Source organism: Anoplophora glabripennis, unplaced genomic scaffold (assembly GCF_000390285.2).
Source record: "Anoplophora glabripennis isolate ALB-LARVAE unplaced genomic scaffold, Agla_2.0 scaffold1171, whole genome shotgun sequence".
NCBI lineage: Eukaryota > Metazoa > Arthropoda > Insecta > Coleoptera > Cerambycidae > Anoplophora > Anoplophora glabripennis.
In genome coordinates this window covers 20,921-47,481 of record NW_019417250.1, presented here as the reverse complement: position 1 = coordinate 47,481, position 26,561 = coordinate 20,921, and the positions used below count along the sequence as shown (strand labels likewise).

General features: G+C 32.6%; 1 protein-coding gene across 1 annotated transcript; it reads left to right on the top strand.

The window, feature by feature from the left end:
• Positions 1-23,602: 23,602 nt before the first annotated feature.
• On the top strand, positions 23,603-26,139 carry LOC108913793. Its single transcript, XM_018719418.1, has 2 exons — positions 23,603-23,694; positions 25,712-26,139. Exons 1-2 carry the CDS (start codon positions 23,650-23,652, stop codon positions 26,069-26,071), a joined length of 405 nt encoding a protein of 134 aa, XP_018574934.1. The 5' UTR covers positions 23,603-23,649; the 3' UTR covers positions 26,072-26,139.
• Positions 26,140-26,561: the final 422 nt, after the last annotated feature.

Below are 26,561 nucleotides of genomic sequence, written 5' to 3'. Positions count from 1 at the left end.
TTTTTCAGAGAATCTACTTGTCGAGGACAGCTAGGTGAGTTCAATGTATTTTTTTCTTCTAATTGCTCTTGAAAGTCGAGCTTATAATTTAATTTTGATATTTAAATGCAATTTATTTTTAGATGTACGAGGCATTCTATAAAATACTATAGTAATAATAAATACAGGGTGTTCAACCTAAGAAGGATTCTTCTATAACTCTGCAACTGTAAAATTTATAAAAAAAATGATTTTTATTTATTTATTTAGTTAGTTAGTTAGTTATTAATAGTCCACAGGCAGAGTCCTATTACATAGTATATAAGTACAATAAGAAACAAACACAATATAAATAATATCTAAGTCGATTTAACAATGTTTTTAAACAATTTACATTAATATATCACAATTTTGCTGGATGGTATTGTAATTACTTTTAATAATCTTACGAGTTGAAAAACTTTTTTTTCAAACGGAATGACCCATATTAATTGTCGGGGTGAATGCAAAATTGAATGCCCTTTCGACTGATTGATGTTGTCCATACTCGTCTCTAACAGTTTTCCAGAAAAATCAGGTTATTTTCTAAAGTCCGAAAAAGTAGCTTTGTAACAGCGTCAAGAAGGCCTTACAAAACCACTTTTCTCTCACATTTTATCAGGCCTGGGATTGACAGTGTCAATATTTAACTGGCATGTTTAAAAAGTAGTTTGACAAACAAAAGTAAACCACTAACAACAACTAAAACAAAACGCAAAACGAAACAAACTGAAGCTTGGAACACAACAAGGAGAAAAATACTTAGACCGCTGATCTACATCAATTGCTCGAAGTGTCCTCTATTTTGGTTAATACACAAACCAATTCGGTTTTTAAAAGACTGTTCAACATTGGTCAGCATGTTTAGCGTAATTTCTTGAAATGCTACTGTAATGCTACCACATATTTTCCGCGGTAGTTGGTGGTGTAACGTAAACTTTGCTTTGTATAAATCCTCATAAAAAGAAGTCGGAACTTGTCATATCTGGAAACCTTGAAGACCAATGCACTGGTCCCCCACGCACAATCCATCTGTTGGGAAAAGTTTAATGTAAAAACTGACGAACCGCAGCAGTATTATGAGGTGGAGCACCACCATGTTGCATCCACATCCTTCGAAGTGTAGCTAAAGGAATGTCGCCTAACAAATCTTCTAGAGTGTTTGTTAAAAAGTTTAAATAAACTGCTCCAGTTAGATGCTGGTCAAAAAAGAATGGTCCAATGACACGGGTTTCCAAAATTGCTACCCACACGTTCGAAGACCATCGTTGGCTATGAGGTGTCCAGAATTGGTGAAATGGAACACCCTGTAAAGCTAAAAATATTTTCTTTACATGGCCCACATGATTCCAGACAACTTTTATTAAAACCATTTTTTTTATCAATTTTACAGTTACAGAGTTACAGAAGAATCCCTCTTAGGTGGAACACCCTGTAGATATATTAAAATCATTTTCAAAAGTCAACATAATAAAAATTTAATGGTATTTTCAATTTAAAATTTTAAACGTTATTTTAAGTAATTTAAACACTGTCAAAAATAGAAGAAACGAGATCAGATATTTTGAACAAAGCATTAACATATCGTATTCTTATTCACAGTAGATAATTGTTAAATTGCTCGATGAAAAAAAAAAAAAAAATGTTCCGAGTGATAAACGAAAATATTTAAGTGTATACGTTGAGAAACATTTGCAGTAAATTCTAAATTCAGGTAGGTAAGTAAAAATTGCATCGAAATTTATCTAAAAAGTCTTTAAAAGTGAGCCTAAACTTAACAGTATTTTTTTTTAATTAGATTAAAACCGTTATGGAATCAACTTTTTGAAAAATTGTAAATCTTTTTAACACTAAGAATTTAGTTTTTCCTGACTGATATAAATTATATAAATATTATTTTGCAGCACATACAGAGAAAAAATATTATATAAGCCAATAATACATTTATTTTCGCATAAGTACAAAGTGATCTATAATTTCTCTATATGACTTACCTTATTGTTATTAATGTATTTGAAGAGACAAATTAATATAAAACGATGATTTTAAAAAATATGGCTAAGTATTTAAAGAAAAGCACCCAGTAGTTTCTTTTCGCAAAAAATAATATAGGAGCAATTCAGAAACATTTTGCTGATAGTCAATTATTTGTTTAGCTTCCGATTTGAGTGGAAATTAGTTTTTTTCGTACTAATTTTGACTTACAATAATAAGACAGCCCCACAAAAAAAATTCTGTACCAGGTACATGAGTGCATCGACTTTTTTGTGCATTTTTTTATGTTGAATCCGAATCCGTAGCCCAAAAACCGATGTACCATGTAATTTTTTAGTAAATCGCTAAAATATCCCATAAAATAGGGTGAAATAGTGGGGATAAGGTAAATCTTTATAATGAATAGCAACATATTGTAAATACTTTGCTAATATGGCGGATGTAAAAATCGGAAATACATTCAAAATTGAAAGATTATGACTGAAACTTGTTACTCGATGGTTTTCGAAGTCGACAATCACGAATTAATCCAGGCAAGTTAGACCAAAATCACCCAGAATACGATTTTTTTTCTGATTAACCTATCGAGTTGCGGTTTTCGGTATTGTCTTCGGAAAAATATCAGGAAAAAAGTCTATCTATTACACTTTGGGGCTGGATCGAAACTGCATTGCGAGTGCATAAAGTGCATCTTGGAGTGCATCAATTTTTCTAAAAATGGTAAAAATTTACTAAAATTTGTAGAAATTTGTGTGCACGGGTTTTCGGGGTCGGAGATTCCGAATCTAATTCTGAAACATATGGCCGTCGGCCCTGGGGCCCCCCAGGGGGGCAAGGGGGGCCTTCTGTAAAACATCGAATAGCTGAGTAATTGCCTTCTAAATCTCCACCAGGGATCGGCCCTATTGGGGTCGGCGATTTCGATTCTGACATTGAAAAGTATACCCGACGCCCTGGGGCTATCACAATCACAGGAATTTCCTAACCTCAAAAACAGGTAAAAAATAGCAAAAATTCACGAAAAAATGCTAAGAAAAATATAATTTTTTATCTATATTCAAATGTTAATTTATATAGTTAACACCCCGTCAAACGTGAATCCGCGTTCAGAATTGATGGTTCTTTTCTTAACCTAAAAAAACGGGTTAATTAAGGTCAGACATCACAAATTTTCAAAATAACAGATTCGCGCCAAATTTGGTTTACGGGGTCACTGATCACGGATCCGAGGTCAATTATGCAAAATTCAAGACGGCGGATCCAAGATGGCCGACCAAATATTCAAAAAATAACGCGATTCCATGTTTTACAGACGCTCCCCCTTGTCCCCCCTGGGGGGACTCAAGGCCGTCGGGTATATTTTTCAGGGTCAGATTCGGAATCTCCGACCCCGAAAATCCGTGCATACAAATTTCTACAACTTTTAGTCAATTTTTACCATTTTTAGAAAATTCGGAAAAATTGATGCACTCCAAGAAGCAGTTTATGCACCCGCAATGCAGTTTTGATCCAGCCCCAAAGTGTAATAGATAGACTTTTTTCCTGATATTTTTCCGAAGACAATGCCGAAAACCGCAACTCGGTCGGTTCATCAGAAAAAATTTTCTGATTTATTGTCTAACTTGCCTGGTCTAAATATAAGGTTTTAATTAGGAAATTCTTAAATCTAAAATGACGGACTCATTATAGCGGATTGAAAAGTACCACAGAAATTAGTATGAATGTTTAAAAAATTGAGTTATTTGAGTAAAAATGGTTAAATGTCTAAAAATGAGAAACAAAGAATATAAATTTGAATTTGCAGAATGCCGCCTCTTTCAAGTACTATTACAGGGACATTATACGCCTACATGAGAAATATAAGACGCATAAAATGAGTAAGATTTTAAAACTGCATAAAAATAATATGTTGATAGGTCAAGTTTAGTAGCAAACTTCAAAGTAAAAGTTATTATAGAAATTGTTACCTTTATTTTCGTTGACATTCAATAGAATGACATAAGGAAAATAAATAATAAATACGAAAAATTAAAAAAGTTGCGGATTAGATACCTACCCCCAAAAACTACATATTATGCAAAGTGAGGAATTTGAATAATATCCCAAAACTTAGCACTTTAAGTCCAATTTTAATATTTGAATAATATTAAAAAGAACTTCGAAGGTATCGCAGGCATGTGACATCAGTTATCCCCCTTTCAAAGAGTTATATCAATGTATCAATTATTCACCATTGTCGGTAAAAGTTTACATAAAAATTTGTCCTTATTTTTTGATGTACTATCTATCTTCATGATGTAGATAGACAATTTAGGACCACCCTGTATAAAATAGATATTTTAGAAGAGTTTTATAGTAGCTTACAAAATGTCAAAACAGTCACTTATTTTTTATGGCTAAATAAAAAATAAAAAATTATATTAATTAAAAATAAGTACGAATAAAAATAATTCCATGTCAAACCAGCAATGAACAAATGAGTCACTATCACCAAAATGTTTCTAATGTGATGTATTTTTTCATGCAAAAAGTGCAGGGTGCTTTTTTTCTGAAAGTACTTGCTTTTCAGTCACATTATTAATAATTAATTGCTTTTCTGATTGCATATCAGAATATGCAAAGTCCGCAGAAACAGAATTATATTTCACCACATCCAAATATATTTAAAAATGACAATAATGGATCACATCATCCTACACATAAATTCTTTTTGGTTAAAAGAAGCATTAATGTAAATGAAGAAATTTTACTGGATCTAGCCTTGAACTAAGTAAAATTTCTTCTTTTGAATAAATGCTTCTGTGACGGCAAAAAATTGACATAGTGCAGCACCCACAGATGTATCTTATGAATGTATATAGACATACCCAAATAAATGTAATAACTCAAAATAATATTTTTTATGAGCTCACGACATAGTATCAAATCTGAGACGAAATATTTACAGAAACTATAAATTGTATAAAGTTATATATTATCAAGATGAACATTTTTATGGGAGGAAATTTAATTTTATTTACTGAATAACTCAGACGTATCGATTTGTGGTATATTTATATAAATAGCGCTCGTAAATCAGATACGGCTATCCAAACTTTTCGATACAGGAAATTGGATGCGGTAGAGGAGGTAGTATTATTATGATAGGCAGCAATGTTCTATGCCACCTGCCTCCAACCCTATCTATAGTGTAACAATTAATCTTAGTTTTAATAATCCGCTTTCTATTTACTTCGAAGATTTTGTTTCATTTTGTTAGAATACACGTATTTTGAAATATTAAGGACATATCTTAAGATAATTAAAACTTTGTAATTGCAATTTTGACAAAAGATAACTGTAAAGAAGTAAATTGTTTAACCAAAATATTTGGCTAAAATTTCGTTTTCAATTCATTCAGTATCGAATGAAACAGATTCATTTAAATATTTCTCAAGGGATTCTTTTTTAAATAAAATTTCAAAAACAAACAGACATACTAAGGAAGTTTTATACAGGGTGTTGCATCACGAGAGGTACATGGCTTAATGGGAGATAGAGGACATCTAGGGTGACTAGGATCGCCTATAGAAATAGCTCATTGGCCATTCTTTATTGAGATACAGGGTGATTTATGATTTTTGGTCAAAACTGCTTTATGTCATAACTTTGGTAGAGAATGGAATAATGGGTTCATATTTGGTAGGGTCAATGCACTCACAATACTTCATGTATGCATGTATGACAGCAAAAAAAATCCAGGTCCGGACTGCAAAAATTGTTATTTTTTTGTGTAAGTCTAGAAAATAACACTCTGTATGAATTTTTTTGAATTTCCGATACGATATTCGGAAAGAGCATAAAAAAGTGATCATAAAGACGTGTTTTTTTTTTTTAACACTTTGGTGGTTCTTTAAATAAGCTATTGAATATACGAGACTACGGCTTCTAAAACTAAATTATGTGAAGGACACATGATAAAAATGGTTTTGCAACTAAAATTAGCGAAGGCTTAATTGAGGGTAGATGTTATAAATAAGCATGCATATTTTAAACCTCATTTTCTTTAAATAATATGTATTCCAGGTCCGTACTGCAAAATTTTTAATTTTTTTTGTAACCCTAGAAAACATCGCCCCATATGTATTTTTTTGGTATTTCCATATGATTATCGAAAAGAACATAAAAAAGTAATCTCAGCGACATGTCTCTATTTCTTGTTACAACGTTTTCCTGGTCGTCGGCATCCTAATTATAAAATTTTTAGTAAAGTCTTCCAGTACTCAAGACAACACGGGAGGTTTCCAACTCCAAAAAATGTGGAGCGCAATTTACATCAAGATGCTCAAGAACAGAACAATATTTTAAATTTAGTTCAACAAAATCCAAAAACTAGCACAAGAAGAATTAGTTCTGCCATTAATATTCCTCATTGGAAGATATGGAGAACATTGAAAAGGGAACGTTATTATCCATCCAGCAGGTACAGCGTCTTGAACCAGGTGATAACATCCACCGGTTGGCTTTCTCGCGTTGGTTATCTAACTACCGTCCGGTCATTTACATAACCTTATTTACAGACGAAGCGCAATTTACAAAAGATGGAATAAATAACTCAAGGAACGACTATGAATGGGCACAACAAAACGCACATGCAAAACGCTAATGTAATTTACAACACAGGTTTTCTGTAAACGTTTGGATCGGGCTTGTAAATGGACATTTAATAAGGCCACATTTTTTTGAAGAGAGATTAAGTGGTAACGTTTATTTAAACTTTCTTCAAACAATCCTACCCAATCCCTTAGAAAATGTCCATATTAGAGGTATGCCCTTTCAACACGATGGAGCCCCACCGCATTTTAGCAATCGGTCAGAGAGCACTTGGATTATGAATATCCAAACAGATGGATTGGTCGTAGCGGTCCATACGAATGTCCAGCGAGGTCTTCGAATTGTAATCCTTGCGACAATTTTTTATGGGGTTACTTGAAAGCAGAAGTTTATAAGGTCGAAATCAATAACAGGGAACAATTGATCGATCGTATCATTACAGCTTGCGATGAAATACCAAATAATCCAGTAATGATACGTCGAGCAATTGGAAACTTGAGTAAACGAGTAAGAAAATGTATCGAAGTTGAGGGAGGCTACTATGGAAATTTGCTATAAAATTAATTTGCCATTGTAAAGTACATTTAGACACATATTATTTTCTTTGTGTTTTATTATTATTTGTTTTCCGTGTTTTATTAAATAGACTTTGTTCCTATTTGCTTTTTTATTTCTATTTTTTTAGAAATACTACTTACTAAAAGAAAAAAACTACTATTTTTATCTTGTATCTTACTCGTAATTTTATTTTAAAAGCCTTGTTACCGTACATTGAATAGCGTATTTAAGTAATCATCAAAGTGTAACAAGAAAAAGAGACATGTCTCTGAGATTAGTTTTTTATGTAATTTTCGATAATCGTATGGGAATAAAAATATATATACGGGGCGATGTTTTCTAATTAAAAAAAATTAAAAATTTTGCAGTCCGGACCTGGAATACATATTATTTAAAGAAAATGAGGTTTAAATATGCATGCTTATTTATAACATCTACCCTCAATTAAGCTTTCGCTAATTTTAGTAGCAAAACCATGTTTATCATGTGTCCTTTACGTAATTTAGTTTTAGAAGACCTAGTCTCGTATATTCAATAGCTTATTTAAAGAACCACCAAAGTGTAACAAAAAAAAAACACGTCTAAAAGATCACTTTTTTATACTCTTTCCGAATATCGTATCGGAATTTAAAAAAAATACATACAGAGTGTTGTTTTCTAGACTTGCACAAAAAATTTACAATTTCTGCAGTCCGGACCTGGATTTTTTTGCTGTCATACATGCATATATGAAGTATCGTGAGTGCATTAACCCTACCAAATATGAAACCATTATTCCATTCCCTACCAAAGTTATGACATAAAGTAGTTTTGACCAAAAATCATAAATCACCCTGTATCTCAATAAAGAATGTCCAAGGAGCTATTTCTATAGGCGATCCTAGTTACCACAGATATCCTCTATCTCCTATTAAGCCATATCCCTCTCGTGATGCAACACCCTGTGTAGTATATTCTAAATTTTCGTACTGTTTTCTTCCTTCTTTTTTTTTTAAATGTTCCCCTAATTTTTTCCGTTTCGACGTCGACGTCATTCGATTAAAATGCTACACAAATGCTAACGTTCGTAAATTACAGCTCATTGCTAACTGGAACTCTGTTTCCCCCCCAAATAGGTATACCAGCAGCACTATTATTTTTTTAGACTACCCTGGAGACATCGATGTATTCACTAGATTTGTATTTAGATTGTTGCAGTAAGTATATTGATTTAGTATTTAATATCTTAATGAATGATTAACATATGGCTGAACCATTTTAATTGTAAATAATGTTGCTAACCTTCAAAGAAAGATGCATTTATGAATATATTTCTGCATTCCAATTGCTTCTTCACGTGTCTTTTTAAAAATCGATTTAATGTATATTTGGATAGTAAAAGAAATTATATTATATAGGGTGATTAACAAACGGTGACCAAAAAGAAACCTCGCATTCATTGGTATAAAGTTTTTATCTAGAACGCTTCGTTAATCTTAAAAAAATATTTTTAATTAAATATGTAATTTAAAAACTAGTAAGTGCAATAACTTGAAATGGAGCAAATATATTTTTGTAAAAATTGTCCAAAATCTGAGGCATTTTTCTAAAATATAGATGCTCCAGTGCTGGAGATACATGGCATTGGTGGCATATTTCTCTAAACAAAATAGTACGCCACTGCTTTACGGTAACAATCATGATATTTTCGGATTCGTCTTTCAATTTTCTACAAATTACTAATCCCTTATATTTTTCGAAAAGAGCCGGATGGGTGTTTGTCCGCCTTCCGCACACCCTTTGGCTTTGGATTTGGGGTTGTCTTTTTTCGGGTGTGTGTTTTATGTTTATGTTACAGCAGTGGCGTACTATTTTATATACAAAAATATGCCACCTATACCCCGTATTTCCGCTATTGGAGCATCTAAATTTTAGCAAAAGGCCTCAGATTTTGGACAATGTTTACATGTATAGATGTGCTCAATTTCAAATTATTTTATTTATTAGTTTTTAAATTATTTAAAAAAATTAAAAATATTTTTTTAAGTTTAACATTATGTCTTTTTAACGAAGTGTCCTAGATAAAAACTTTATACGAAAGACTAGCTTTAAAATTGACCAAAGAATAAGAGGTTTCTATTTTGGTCACCGTTTGTGAATCACCCGGTATATAGAACATAACTTTTTTAAAGAAAATGGAATTTTGATTTGACAATCAAAAGTAATGACAATATGTCTAAATTGTTATGAATTATTGCGTTTTCTATCGATTACTTTCATATTGATCATTTTGGCATTTCAACTTAATTACATATTTTTTAACTTCGTTCGATGGGAATTTAGGAATATTTGTAGAATTTGAATTAGTTTAAGACCTTTAAAGTAAACAGGATGAAACCTCAATACACTCTGTGAGCCGAGGGATCAGCTTTCTGACGCTTACCTTTGTCAAAAATATTTCACGCGCCCATTATTTCACGGCATTATAAACGTCGGTAGAAAACCTTCTTCCACCCATAAACACCTCAAGAGTTGTGAAAAGGTCAGGGCTGTGAGCAGGGTGGTTGATGATATTCCAACAGAATGAATCTAAGAGTTGCCCGCACAGCATTAATTATTGTTTCTCCCTGGAGCAAAAAGTAAATGAGGAAAATATCTTTACAGTCCTAAAATAGAGTTCCTACGATTTTTCTCCTTTGTTCATCATGAACATTCCTTCTGCCAGCTCCATAAACAATTTTGATTTAGTTAAACATGTGGAATAGCAACATTCATTTCAACACGCCTCTACAACAACAGTTCTTAACTGTCTGAGACAAATAAGCGCGCGTTCTGCTTCCAACAACCTAGCCTTAAATAGTAGTGTTGCCAAATTCGAAAACAAAAACCACACCGCATGAGAGCGTCGGTACTCTTACTTTATGGATATGCCTCGTATTAGACTTCATCTCTGTCTAAGACAAGGGTAAGGTATGAACACGTGGATTCCTGGATGATTTAAAGTTTAAAGAATAAATAAAAGAATAAAGAATAGTATGAACTGGCTTGTGAAATTTTAATACATTTAAATTTTTTTTAATACATTTTTTGATTAGAAACGCCCTTGACCTACCATTTTTATTGGTATCTTCCTAAAAGAGAATCATTCTGATAATATAATGAAATCGCCTATAATTAAAATGATTGGACTAATCCGGATTATTATAAATGCTAAATAATAAATTTGTAAATAAATCAATACCAATAAAAAATATGTTTTCACTAGAGTAAATTAATTTGCTTGTTATGTCTAGATAACTGCGTCTTATGCAAATAAATCATATCGTTCGTCAATTTTTTTTTTGTACAACGAAACATTTATGATATTGTTGTTATTGTTTATTTTCGATCACTTGTTTTTAGATATTCAATATACAAACTCAACCACTTATATTACAACAGCCAATCTTAGGGAGGAAAGCATTGGAAGGATAGTACTATATAAATATCAACTTGGTCGAAATTTCTTATTATTTAGAAAAGATCCTGTAATAAACTGACAAATGCATGTATACATAGTCACGTTGACTCCAGAAAAGAATATCCTGGATAATAATAATCGTTTCTCTATTGATCCTTTTCATTTCGATCACAAAACGTTCCTTTCTTTAAATGAATCATTAAATAGTACCTCAATAAATTCGTAATTAAATAAGAATTATTAGATGTAATCAACTCTTTTTAGGTTTTCTTTATACAGGGTGATTCATTAACAATGGGAAAATCGAAAGCTGAAGATACTACACGTGAAATGGTGACCATTGGCGCAAACATGCCTTATCCGAAAGTTGATAGTTTCGGAAATACAGGGTGTTGAAAGTTAAAATTTTAAATCGTTTTTTTGCGATTATTCTGAAAATATGTAGGTTAGGAACTTGAAAATTTGTGAAACTATATTTTTTTAGGCGACGAATAAGATGCGTGTTGTAATTTCAGCATTGCTCATAGAGGGCGCCACTTACGACCAATTTTACCGAAAATTTAGTTAATAACTTTTTACCCTGTATATTTAACATGAAACTTGATTCAAAACCTGAAAGAGCTATCATTTTTCCATTAATTATGTACTCTTGTTTCATTTCGGTATCTCGATCCGTTTTCGAGAAAAATCGATTTAACGAACACTATGTTTTGATAATACGAGAAATTAAAAGCGAAACAAACCAAGTGTTTCTTCGTGTTATTACAACAATTAACAATAAAACAAATGAAATTCGTAATAATGATTTAAAGTCAGTGTTCGAAGAATCCACCGTTGACATTTACACACTTTACACAACGTTTTCTGAGAGATCTTCGAGTTTGAAACAACATATTGGGATTGCGTTTGACTTCGTTGGCAGCGATTTGTATTCTTTGCCACAACTCTTCACACGAGCCAATAGATTCTTTGTAAACTATATCTTTCATTCGAGACCAAATAGAAAAATCAAGAGGTTTGAAGTCCGGACTTCTGGGTGGCCAAGCAAAAATGCTTACATGGCCAATCCAGCGATTTGGAAAAACTGCATCAAAATATGTACGCACTGGCCGAAAAAAATGCGGTGAAGCGCCGTCGTGCATGAACCACTTGTCTCTTCTTAAATAAAGTGGAACTTCTTCAGGCCGTGGAAGCATTTTTTCTTGGCTATCCAGAAGTCCGGACTTCAATCCACTTGATTTTTCTATTTGGTCTAGAATGAAAGATATAGTTTACAAATAATCTATTTGTTCGCTTGAAGAGTTGTGGCAAATAATACAAATCGCTACCATCGAAGTCAGACGCAATCAAAATATGTTGTTTCAAACTCGCAGATATCTCAGAAAACGTTGTGTAAAGTGTGTAAATGTCAATGGCGGATTCTTCGAACACTGAGTTTAAATCATTATTACGAATTTCATTTGTTTTATTGTCAATTGTTGTAATAACACGAAGAAACACTTGGTTTGTTTCGCTTTTAATTTCTCGTATTATCAAAACATAGTGTTTGTTAAATCGATTTTTCTCGAAAATGGATCGAGATACCGAAATGAAACAAGAATACATAATTAATGGAAAAATGATTGCTCTTTCAGATTTTGAATGAAATTTCATGTTAGACATTCAGGGTAAAAAGTTATTAACTAAAATTTCGGTAAAAGTGGTCGTAAGTGGCGCCCCCTATGAGTAACGCCGAAATTGCAACACGCATCTTATTCGTCCCTTAAAAAATATAGTTTCACAAATTTTCAAGTTCCTAACCTACATATTTTCAGAATAATCGTAAAAAATCGATTTAAAATTTGAACTTTCAACACCCTGTATTTCCGAAACTATCAACTTTCGGATAAGACATGTTTGCGCCAATGGTCACCATTTCACGTGTAGTATCTTCAGCTTTCGATTTTCCCATTGTTAATGAATCACCCTGTATATATAGATAAACCATCTACCTATTTACTTACTGTTAGACCACTAACATCTGCTCCTTATATATTTATTTTGACGATATAAAATATTAGCAAGAAAATTTCAGTTGGCCAAACATTGCAAATCATGCTGTAGATGTACATTATTCCTTTTTTATTATCCTTTATTTTACAAACGTAAACTTGAATGTTTTCGTTTCGAAAACGGCAACAGAAGCATGTAAATATTTATTTTAGCTCTTAACTGGTACGTGCTGAATTTAGTACTTGAGTGTAACGAACGAATACACACGAGCAAAAAAACGAGAATTAACATGAATTTGAAAAGTTAAACAGAATGTATATTTTACATTTCATTTAGCTGAACAATACGAACAGCATGTTGTTTTAAGCAGGTAGTTAGTTGGCTTTCAAGGTTTAAGGGCTGATGACTTTTCAATATTGTGTTGCCACTCCAGTTCCACCGACGAAGATATCTTTGTTTAGCCAATACGCAGTGTGTGATAGCGAGTTGCTGCAAACTCGTCGCTGATTCTCGTCGTCAAAGCAAAAAAAAACACAGAGGAGTAATGATTCGTTTAAAACAATTCTTAAGTGCTTTGCAATTTTCCACAGAATGGATATGACTTAAAATGTTTTGATCAATTGTTCAAAACCCGTTGAAGGCATATACAGTGCCTTTATCGAGTCCTTTGGGATCAGATTTGTTTTGGTGCTCTGTAACTAGATCAAATGTCAATCCACGGACGTTTCTAATTTTTCGTGTTTTTATATCTATTTGTGCAATTTAGCAGTGTTTACCAGTATTTTTATGCTTACCTTTGTCTATTGAGTTGAAAAAAGAAATTATGAATGCTATTTGATTTATAAGACATTATTATGCCACCTCTAAACCACAAATCTTCTAAATACTTATATCATTTAGCAACTAATCAAGAAATAAGTAGCTTTCAAATCCAGAAACATAAACGTAAATAGATTTTTATGAATGCGTTTCCATTTTTCAGGTTGGTAAAGAAAACAACTAACGATGCAAAGTATTTATGTAGATGATGTGTTATTTCTCCATATAAGCAGTAAATCTTGAACGTCAACGTATACCAATAAATACGTGCTGTTCTTATTTCCATTTTTATAAATATAAGGAAATTCCGTAAATGTACTATGCACATAATAACAAAGGATGTTTAATAGAAGGACTAGTACAGCTGCATTCTTGGTTTCAAGCGAGACATTTATTGACGTATTTCTAGGTCTAGGCTAGATAACGTCCATCCAAGGTCATGTTAATAGACCGTTCTGTTCAATGATTTGTATGTCAATCAACAACTGATTAGTTTCTTTTTAAAGTTGTAGTACACATACATAATTATAAAAATTTTCTTAATTATAAGCATAAAACTGACATTTGAATACATTTAATATACATGGCGTCCCATTTTAATCATTCACTATGAATAACTTTGCAGAATGACCTCCAATTGAAGAATTTCCACAAAAATTAATCAACCTTTGCCATAAAATGTAAACATTTCAATCGGGAAACTGATTTGACCTTTAGAGCCTCTAGCTATCAATCTAACCCAGGATCAAATACATCTTTGAACGTAAAATTTTCTGTTCTTTGCATTTTTATATATACAGGGTGTCCCGAAATTCATGCAACAAAATTTGGTCATAGATTCTTAAGGCAAATTAAAAGGACCCGTATTTTTTCTTTTTGCCAACTGGCCCCCTCTTTCGGAGTTACAGCCCCCTGAAATCTGCCCCTAAGAAGTCATTTTTATATCTCAAAACCATGTACGAGAATCACTAAATTTGGTACACAGGGGTTTTTGGCGAGAAACCCCCTTAAGACACTTTTTCATGGGCTCCCTTGTCTTTGGAACAAGAAAAATTTGGTCGCAAATTTGATTTTTTTTTTAAATTATTAGTTATTTAGAAAGCGATTGAATTTAGATACTTTTTTGTCTCTTGCTATTTATTTCGTAAAATGCAATGTTTTTGAGGAAAATGTTGAATAACGATATGCATTCGATCACATTTTAACATTTTTCTCGAAAGCATTGCGTTTTACGAAAAAAGTATAAAGCGACAAAAAGTTTCTAAATTTAATGGCTTTCTAGTGGACTGATAATTTTTAAGAAATTTAAATATGCGACCAAATTTTTTTAGCTCCAAAGACAAGGAGGCACACGCAAAATTGTCTTAAGCGTTCCCCGCCAAAAAATGTAGGACCATCAGATTCCACATGTAATAAAACTCCTGTGTACCAAACTTAGTGATTCTCGTACAACAGGGTTCTGAGATATAAAAAAAAGGTTATTCTTAGGGGCGGACTTCAGGGAGCTATAACTCCGAAAGAGGGGGCCTCTTTGCAAAAATAAAATATATGGGTCCCCTAAATTTGTCTTAAGAATCTGTGACCAAATTTTGTTGCATGAATTTCGGGACATCCTCTACAGGGTGAGTCAGTTTTTTTTTGGTAGGATTTTAACAGTTGATAGAGAATGATTTTTAATAAGAAAAGTTCCTATAAACGTAGGTCTTAGAACGCTTCGTTTGTGAGATATAGGGTGTTGAAAACAAACTTTTTTTAAGAATGTTTCTTAATATCTCTAAAATACCAACACATATTGAACTGAAATTTGGTATTAATAACACATTAGTTATGGTGAATAAAACAAAGATATCTGTTATCCATTTCACACACCAGTGACGTGCCTGAGGTGGGTTACTGCCCCCTTTAAAAAAATAATTCGTACGCCCGTGGATTTTTCTGGAAAATAACATCATTTCTAAATTTTTTAATCAATTCTGAACAAAACAGCTCTCTTTCAATTTTTTATAAAATGAACGGTTTTTGGTTAAATTCATTTGGCATGAAACTGTTCCAACGATATTGGTACCTAATACATTTGTGAATTAATAAGAAAAATATGATGTGCACTGAAAATCAACAAAAACGATTGAATGAATAATAACAGTTGATAGAGAATCATTTTTTAATAAGAAAAGTTCCTATAAACATAGGTCTTAAAACGCTTCGTTTGTGAGATATAGGGTGTAGAAAACAAACATTTTTAAGAATTTTTCTTAATATCTCTAAAAGACCAACAGATATTAAACTGAAATTTGGCATGAAAAAACAAACACAGAACTTAAAAAAAGAACTAATTGACACACACGTTACACAATGTTTGCGTTCTTATGTCAACGTTATGACATTTAATCGTTTTTGTTGATTTTCAGGGTACATCATATTTTTCTTATTACAAATGTATTACCAATATCGTTGGAACAGTTTCATGCCAAATGAATTTAACCAAAAACCGTTCATTTTATAAAAAATTGAAAGAGAGCTGTTTTGTTCAGAATTGATTAAAAAATTTAGAAATGATGTTATTTTCCAGAAAAATCCACGGGCGTACGAATTATTTTTTTAAAGGGGGCAGTAACCCACCTCAGGCACGTCACTGTTGTGTGAAATGGATAACAGATATCTTTACTTTATTCACCATAACTAATGTGTTATTAATACCAAATTTCAGTTCAATATGTGTTGGTATTTTAGAGATATTAAGAAAAATTCTTAAAAAAAGTTTGTTTTCAACACCCTATATCTCACAAACGAAGCGTTCTAACACCTACGTTTATAGGAACTTTTCTTATTAAAAAATGATTCTCTGTCAACTGTTAAAATCCTACTACAAAAAACTGACTCACCCTATATATAAAACAAATGGGGTTTTGAAATTCTGAAGTTGACCTCCAAATTACCCCTAAGTTTGACCTCTGGTTCAAAAGCAAGATCATTATTGTACGGATCCCTTAGAACCTTACAACTATTGTCTTGGAAGTTTTTCAATTGGAGGTCATCCCGCAAAGTTATTCGGGGTGGTCGATTAAAATAGGACACCCTGTATAACTATAAAATCCAAAACGAATATGATGAATGCAAATGAATAATGTTTTTTATTTTTTATTTTACATAAATATTAAACAAAAAATGATTTTTGTTTCTGTTTTACTGCATACTTTTTTTTTCTCCTATCTATTTGGTAAAAAATATGCAGTCGTTTTGAATTTATCTTTTCAAATAATCTCACTTACTTGTCCAAAATAAGTAACTACATGAAGGTTATTAAACGACCGTTGCTGGCAGATTTATGAATTAAGGAAAGCCCCTACAATCTGAGATGCTTACATTTAATTTCAAATGATACATGTTTTACGAGTATATTACCAACAACTTGGAATATAAACTTTTTTAAATATCTCAAAACTGTTTGAGATGCAAATATAAAACGACAATATTGTGAAAAATATTCTTCTCGAATTAGATTTAGACCTACCATAAATAAAAACGTGGTATATACTCGTACGTAGATTACATTTCAGGTAAGAAATGAATGGCCACTGTTGCCCAATGCGTAGATCTTCAAATGGCTAAAAGAAAGCGACGAGAAGTAATTTTTAAACTATACAGGATGTTAATTAATACAATACAATAAATTCAATTGACGATTATTTGAGTGATTTTATGACAAAAAGTTCATATAAACATTGGTGCACAGATGCTTCTCTTTGAAGATACAGGGTGTTAAACTTTTGTAAAAAAATGCCATATCGTAAATATCTTAAATAATACCCTTACGCAATTTTGTTGTAATTTGGCAGTGTTATTTGACCTAATTTAACCCTAACTTGATTAGATTTATTCTAGTCCAGTGGTGTCCCGAGCGGTACCTTAACGAATATTTTCTTTTGTGGTCCAGGGATATGCAATTAAGTGGATTTTATTTTTTTTCTCCAAAAATTAATCAAGATCACGAAAAGCATTCGAGAGACAAAAAAGTTTTATTTTTAGTTGCTTAATCCAAAAAAATATAAAAATTACAAAAAAGTCAGTACCTTACATTTTTTTTGTAAAAAATATTCGTTAAGGTACCGCCCGGGACGCCACTGGACTTAATAAATTTAATCCAGTTAGGGCTAAATTAGCCCCTTAACACTACAAATAACACTGCTAACTTACAACAACATTGGGTAAAGGGTATTTAAGGTATTTACGAAGCAGCAATTTTTTTACAAAAGTTTAACACCCTGTATCTTTAACACGAAGCATCTGCGGACCAATGTTTATATGAACTTTTTGTCTTAAAATCACTCAAATAATCGTCTGTTGAATTTATTGTACATACTTAATTAATATCCTGTAGTAGTATACTTACTTAGTGTAGGAGTATACTTACTCCAAATATTCAGTTAATACGAAAAATAGCTGAATTATTGGTCAGTTGTCCCACCTATATCATTCTGATGAGAACTAATAAGTTCGAAACTGGTATGTCTGGTAGGTTTGGCTGACAAATTATCTTAGTTGCTTACTAGATATTACAGATATAATTCAGTAATGGTCGTGCATTCCAAATGAGTTTAAAAAGAGAATAAAGTAATATCAGATAATGTTAAAGGATATCAAAAACGGTTTGAGAAATTTCACGTTTTTTAAATACTCGGACTTATCATTCTTTTATTAATATATCACCTAATATTAAGATGTGAATGATTTGTTGGCTATTTTTGGGTTCGACAGTACCGTCACGTGAATTTGTAGTAATTAAATGTTATTGGGTCATTCCAAGGTTCCCAAGCCGAAGCTATATTGCTCGTTTTATCGATACATTAGAATTATAATCTGATTGAAATCGTTCTTGGATCTGCAGAATGAATGCTTCAAGATAACTGTATTGCCGTATTACTAATGCATTTTGTTATATACAGGGTGTTTCAGGATTAAGTCGACAAACTTTAAGGAGATATTCCTCATAAAAAAATATGAAAAAAATCAAGTATAATTTTTTTTCCGGAGACGCCTCAGTTTCGAAATATAGAGCGTTAAAGATTTTTACAAAAATTCGAATTTTTTAAATAACTTCTAAATGAAGAAGGCTATTTAAGCCAAATTTGGCATGACACATCCTCTTATAAGATACCATTTTTCCATAGAAGTAGAAGTCCCGCAAGCAACCAGTGGCAGACTTATGGGGACTCATTAAATTATGAAAAAAATTAATACAGCCCTACTGAAAATAAAAAATGATGCTGTTTTTAGATAGAACAGTTTGTTATTGACAAAAAGTGTACATTCACTTTTTTCCTAACTCTTATAGTTTCATGGCAAAAATGATTTTTCGGAAGGGTGCTTCTGGATTCTGTCGATAAACTTTAGGAAGACGTTCTTCATAAAACCTAAAAAAATATAGTACCTATTAAAATTGGTCTTAGTCTCGAGTATGTGTGAGTCAAATCAGCCTTTTTGTCTCCCGTTCCCTTGGGTTTAACCAATAGTATTAAAATTAATTAGGAGATGCTTCGTTTTTGAGATATAGGGTGTTTTAAAAAAATGATAATGAAAACAATAGAAATACCTAACATCTAATGTGACTGTGTCGTAATGCGGCAACGTAATGACCCTTGCAATAGGTACTCGTAAATTTTTTCAGGCGGTTTGTAGTCACTTCATTTACTTGTGTTGTGTACTTTTAAATAAAATAAGATGGCAAACAATACATGAAAATTTATTTGTAAATTGAAACAACCAAAAAATTACCAATTAATGTTATTTATACCTAAACAAAACGAAAAGTGAATCAAAAATGAAATGATTTAAAAAATATTTTGTTCAAAATGGGCGCCTCCGGACTGTAGACAAGCACGACATCTTCTAATTATGGAGGTAGTGGCCAATCGACACTGAATTAGATATTTTAGGGTATCAACTGGCACCTCGTAGACTTTTTGTTTAACAGCACCCCAAACGAAATACTCCATCGGTATCAAGTCCGGTGAACGTGCGGGCCACGCTGCAGGTCCTCCACGACCAATCCATCTCCTGGGATAATTAATATTTAACCAATCCCTAGGACGTCTACCAAAATGGGCACGACAACCATCTAGTTGAAACTAACTGTTCATTCGAGTATTAAGCGGAACTTCTTCTAACAGATCTTGAAAACCATTTTCAAAGAACTCGGTAAACATGTCAGCATTTAACCGATGCGGAAGGAAGTTGGGACCAACTATAGTGTTGTCCAACATACCCAACGATACGTTACATTGGAATTCATACTGAAAACTATGTTTCCTTATTTACGTTGTTCCTTTGGTTTAAAATTCCGCTTCGAGTAAATGTTGCCTCATCTGTCCACATTACTTTTTGCGTAACCGGATCATCATTCTCTGCTTGGTTTCACATCCAGTCACAAAACACGCGCCTGCATCGTATGTCCTGAGGCAATAAATGTTGCACACGCTGGATATGGTACGTATGGCGTCCATCAGCCCGAAGAGTCCTCCAAATGGAACTTGAGGAAATATCTAGCTCATAGCTAGATCTTCTGACACTCGTGGATGGATTTTCATCGAAATGGTTTAAAATAGTATTCGATCTTACTTCGTCCTGAAGTGGGGCAAAATGTCCATCAGCATAAGTTGGAATACCGAAAGACCCAGTTTGACTGAGACGACTGAATGTCGTTGAAAATGTTCCCTTTGCTGGTAGTCTGCGATGAAGAAATCTTACTGCATATTCACGGCGAGCCGCCGTGGCATTTCCATCACAAAACCCATATACAAAGACCATATCAGCATATTCATTGTTCGAAAATATGGACGGCATTATTAAACTTATTATTATTATTATTATTAGTTTGAATGCTTTATCTAATGGATAATTTATGCAACAATTTGCAAAATAACATTTGAAACGTCAAATTAACATTGCTTGACAGCAGCCTACTCGAAATTTTTGTTGAGGTTCATTTTAAAGTTAATCGACACAATCCAGAAGCACCCTTCCGAAAAATCAATTTTGCCATGAAACTATAAGAGTTAGGAAAAAAGTGCATGTACACTTTTGTCAATAACAAACTGTTCTATCTAAAAACAGCGTCAATTTTTATTTTCAGTAGGGCCGTATTATTTTTTTTTATAATTTAATGAATCTCCCCATAACTCCGCCACTGGTGCTTGCATGATTTCTACTTCTATGGAAAAATGGTATCTTATAAGAAGAAGTGTCATGCCAAATTTGGCTTAAATAGCCTTCTTCATTTAGAAGTTATTTAAAAAATTCGAATTTCTTTAAAAATCCTTAACGCCCTATATTTCGAAAATGAAGCGTCTCTGTAAAAAATTTTTTCCTTGTTTTTTTTTTTTTTTTTTATGAGGAATATCTCCTTAAAGTTTAAAGACTTAATCCTGAAACACCCTGTAGTTACAAAATATGGCTGTGCAACGTGAATTTTGAGCCACTTTAAGATTAAATTGGGGATCATGTGCTATTTTTTGACCATTCATACTAATTTTTTCTTGTTTACCTGAAAAAGTTGATCTAGTATATCGAATTTCGGCACCATACCTAAATGAGCTAGGAGAGAGTGTGAAACTGTCCAGAATCGTTGTGGCTGACGCAGCGCAATCAGTAGAAGCTCTAGTCAAAAGGATATGCTGCTTCAAACATTTAATATATGGAGCTAAAACGTTAAAGAACTAGATTTGTATACACGCCAATTTTCAGCAAAATTGAAGATGGTCATGTGGGGGGCTCTGGGCTACTTGACGTAAAATTACCCTATTGTTATTTGTGGTTTCCATAGTATCCACAGTATCAATGGTCTATTATCTATACGGTAAAATCCCTATTCTTTACATCGTACTAATTTTCACATCGCTTTTTCATTACTGCTATGTCAGAATATTTAAATACTGTATTTCCTTATCCTGTTTGGCGATTCCATGGTCTTCTTGTCCGGATTTAAGCTTTTATTTCAGGGAATATTTAAAAAAAGTACCTGTGACCACTCTCTAAACTCCATGTTTTCAGACCTACCTTATAAGATTGTTTTCCTTTATTTTTGATAAAAGAATTTGGTTTCAAGTGTCAATGAATTCTCATTTTACTAAAATAAATAATTAATCACATGATTTTTCACAACTCAGTATTAGAAAATAACACGGCCCTACAAAAAAAAGTATCGGATCTGGTATTCAGACCCATGTATTTCCATGCATTTTTTTTCGCTGAATCCGAATCTGCCTTCAGATTTGGCCCAACGGGTGTTCGGGAAAATTCAAAAAACAGGTCAAAATTCACAAAAAAAGTCATTTACGATCGACAAAAGTTATAAAAATTCTAATTATTCTACCAGCTCACTAGACGTATGATTTTTCACTTGCTTAATTCCAATTTATCATCATATAGTCAGACAAGCTGGTCTAATTTCATTCAAAAACAGAAAATAAATCAAAATGCTTAAAAACGCCATTTTCATGGCATAATTCGTGTTGCAGAGTTCTGGATCCATCTTTTTATCCACCCACCCATTTATGAATTCATACATCTTTCTATACAGTCGTTCATGCATGAATACGCGAATTCATCCACCTGTACCACTTATAAAATCCACCCGTCCACCCATCTATCCATCTACTTTTTGTGCTGAGAGATGAGATAACAGCCTAGAAGATTGAGAATGCAATAAAACTTGTAGAATACTCTACTTTCTAAACAAAAGAAAACGATATCTACAAATTATTCTTATTTTTGTTGCTATAACGTCTCCTCTTTTCTTCAAAGGATCTATGCAAAGGGTTACGCTTTCGTTTAGTCCCTCTATTTTTCGTTTCTCTTTTTAACAACCAACAAATTTTTGCCCTATATTATATATAGGGCGAAAATTTCCGAATATTTCTGAGGCGAAATTAAAAGACGGTGTATTCGATGGACCTCAGATTCGGACATTGTTCAAGGATGCAACATTCATCACTACAATAAGTAGCGTTGAGAAGAGTGCTTGGACTAGTTTCAAAGTTGTAGCGATAAATATCTTAGGAAACAACAAGAGTCCTAAATACGAAGAAATTGTATCAAAAATGATAAAAGACTTCCAAGACCTGGGATGTTTGATGGGCTACAAGTTGCACTTCCTTCATTCACATCAGAATTGGTTTCCTGAAAATCTTAGAGATTATAGCGAAGAACAAGGCGAACGATCTCATCAGGATATGAAGGTTATAAAACAGCGATATCAAGGAAGATGGGATCACAACATGATGGCTGATTTTTGTTGGTTGTTAAAAAGAGAAACGAAAAATAGAGGGGCTAAACGAAAAGATGGATCCAGAACTCTGCAACACGAATTATGCTATGAAAATGGCGTTTTGATCTATTTTCTGTTTTTGAATGAAATTGTACCAGCTTATCTGACTCTATGATGATAAATTGAAATTAAACGAGTGAAAAATCATACGTCTAGTGAGCTGGTAGAATAATTTGATTTTTTATAACTTTCGTGGATCGTAAATTACGTTTTTGTGAATTTTGACCTGTTTTTTTAATTTTTCAGAAAACTCAGACCCGTTGGGCCAAATCTGAAGGCAGATTAGGATTCAGCGGAAAAAATACATGGAAATACCTGGGTCTGAATACCAGATCCGACACTTTTTTTTTGTGGGGCTGTCCCACATTATCCATTAATGGATTTTTTTTGTCACAGTGTGTGTGAATAAATATATAAAATATATAGATATAAAATTACCCACAAGTATTTTGTAAAATATTTCAGAAAGATATACTGTATAGAGAAATACACAAGTTTAATGAATGTCAAATTAGAAAAAAAAGTAGATAAAGAAAAGAAAAATGCACTCCGAATTCATTGAATTTAAATTCATAATTGTCCACTAATCATTTCTAAATTCTGGGAATGTCCACATTTATTTTTAACATCGGGTCAAGAAACATATTTAACCCGGGCTCCCTCCGAAAGGTTACTAATTAATTTTTATGGATCTGTTTATTTTTGCGAAATTGCAGTAACTTATTATATTGTTTTTGTTTGTGCTGACGCGAATTTCACAACAAAAATAAAAAAGATTGAGTACGATAAGCTGAATTATCTGCAGTGCCCCTTGCACCGTTTCGATTTCTGCAAGGTATAAATACTGATTTTTCTACATATTTTTTTAGCTTACATTGCAACTGTAGTTAAAATTACAACATAATATATAAAAATGAAAGTTGTTATTGTATTTTTTGCTCTTGTGGCGGGAATTTCGGTGAGTTGAAAAAATTATGTGAGTGGATATATTAAAAATGTAATAAAATTGTTTTATGTGATTCAATAAGGAGATCTATTAAGTAAAGTAATGCGTGTTAAAATATAATTCATTAACGAAGAAATGATCTCGTCTGTACAGAAAAATGTGTATTGGAGGTTTACGAGTTGAATAGGAATTGTTCCGTGGTTGTTGTTAATTACAGTTCCAATTTGTTATCTTTATTTTTTTAATTAGAAAAGCTACTTTTATTTGGTTTGCAGGTTGTCGTGGCAATTGTTAATCCTAGAGTAATTTCCTGGCCGGTTGCCACGTCGTCAGTTTAGGTTTCTTGGCGTTTTGAGAGATATATCGCTCTTTTCAATAACTCGAAAACTCTCAGTTACTTCTGAGGAGTAGAGTGATATAGCTCTCGAAACGTAAACCGACGACGTGGCAACGAACCCGAAAATTGTTCTACCAAGCTGTTTTTATATTATATTAATCATAAAATGAATGTTTATTTTTTACAATTAATTATTTCTGTCTGCTTAAGATAGTTAAAAATCGCGTCTTCTTATTTTCAAAATGTGATTATTCTTCTTTTTTGACTAAACCCCGTTTTTAAGCATTTCTTGAGTTCTCGAAAAACTTTGCTAAATGCTGTTTTTAAAGAAAACAAAAATTAAAGCCACTTTGCTTAGGGAAAATTTCACATTTTGAAAGCAAGATAAGCAAAACTTTTTATCAAAAATAACTTTTTCTCGAAAAACCAACAATAAAAGAGTTTACAAGAGTGCGGAACCCCATCCAGAGACACACTGTATATAAATTACTAACATATGTGGAGCACTGAGAACCAGGATACCCTTCTAAAATGTATTTCTTACCAAACCAACTATAACGATCCAGTTTTGATTACGCAGCATGTCTTAAAACCCTATATCTTAAATTTGTATGATCATTACAATTGGCCAATAATAAGGTATGTTTTATAAATCTAAAATTATGAAAATAATTTATATGCAGAGTAGTCGTCACAATCGGCAGGGTTAGTAATTGCTAATTTTTCCTCGTCAGGTATATACAGGGCTTTTTATATTTCTAAACTAATACGGAAAGTTTGGGTTTCAAAAATATTATACAGTGTGTTTCACTTAAAGTCGGAATACCTCTATATTTAGGATGGCGTTGGCCGATTTCCATAATTCTTTTTTTTTATGTGGTAGCACTCAATAAGAGCTACTTTTTGATATTATATTTTTTGATATGTGATCTTTTCTACAGCTTACTATTATTAAGAAAAGACCTTGCTATTGAAAAAATAAAACTTGTTTATTTGGTATGGCTGGATTCGGTTTTCTATAAGCTTTTCAACGAGCCCCCTCATGCCTTATGTTTCCATTTGAAAAAAAAGTAGGGGTAGCTGGGGGTTAGGGGGTTGAAGAAAAATTAATTATTATATAACCGAAAGATGGGAAAAAATCAAAATCCGTTAACGTGTTTCGGCGTTTTAAAAAAAAATAACTCATTGTTATCCATTTCCTTCTGAAAAATATGCCTAATATGTTTTTTAATTTTTGAGGATATTTTATTAATGATAGTAGGCCGTAGAAAAGATCACATGTCAGAAAATATAATATTAAAAAGTAGGCCTTTTCACATTAAAAAGAATTTTGGAAATCGGTCAACGCCATCCTAAATACGGAGGTGTTCCGACTAAGTGAAACACACTGTAGATGAATCGATGAAATTAGTGTTATAAGTGGTGTTAATTTATAGCTAAATTTTTAAAGAAATAACCTTTAAATGATGATCTTATGATTATCTCTAAAGATATCATGACAGGTCATGAATTTTCAACTGGATCATCGTAATTGGTTCATCATGTTCATTTAGAAAGCCGCTATATGTTAAAAAAAGTTAATACAAATCGTGTAATAAAAAAAATTGAAGGAATATATCGTGGTTCTTAGTGGGTTACACTATTGTATTATGTACACCATACCTTATTCTACAATTATGTTGATTTTGCAAGGCCGCAACTCTCCCAGAAAGTGAGAAGACCCTTCTCAAACAAATCCACGACTCTTGCCAAGCCAGCCCTTCCACCCACGTCGATGAAAATCTCCTGCGCCACATGACCCAACACTCCCAAAACCCAAAAGTCAAAGCTCACATGCTTTGTATGGCTCAAGGCGCTGGAATGATGAGCCACAGTGGCGTTCTCAAAATGTCAGTAATCAAGAGCAAGATGGCCATGACGATGCACGATGAACACCTCATCGACACTACGATAAACAAGTGCGTCATCCAGAAAGAGGATCCTATGGAGACATCTATGGATATGTGGATGTGTTTCATGCAAAACAACATTGGTTACATGCATGCCCTCTAAAAATCTGTAAAATATGCTCACTTTTCTACAACTTTATCATTGTTATGATTAAATTTTGACAGATAATAGAAGAGTTGATTAATTAAAGCTTTATATGTATCTAGAAATTATTTTAGTAAAAGTCCAGAGGGACCTTGTTACTTAACAAATTATTCCATTTTAAACGAAGTTACGCAACCAACTTCCAGCATAACATACCACGAGTATGTTATAATGGAAGATCATCTGCGAAGCTATTATTATTTTTTGAATCTGTCTATTCTCATGTACATTTTGAGAGCCGCTATCCACATGTAAGGTAATTTTAAATCAATAATTGGCGTTTCTCCTGCGTTTTGTTGTTACCCATGCTAAATGAGAATATCTACTCAAGTTCGTAATATTTAAGACTAATCTAGGGGGGCGCGCGGCTCTGAACAGTCTTATTTGGCTCTTAATTTTCATTTCAGTCCCTTGTATTTTCTGTAGGTCGGCATTTGATACTTGTCGA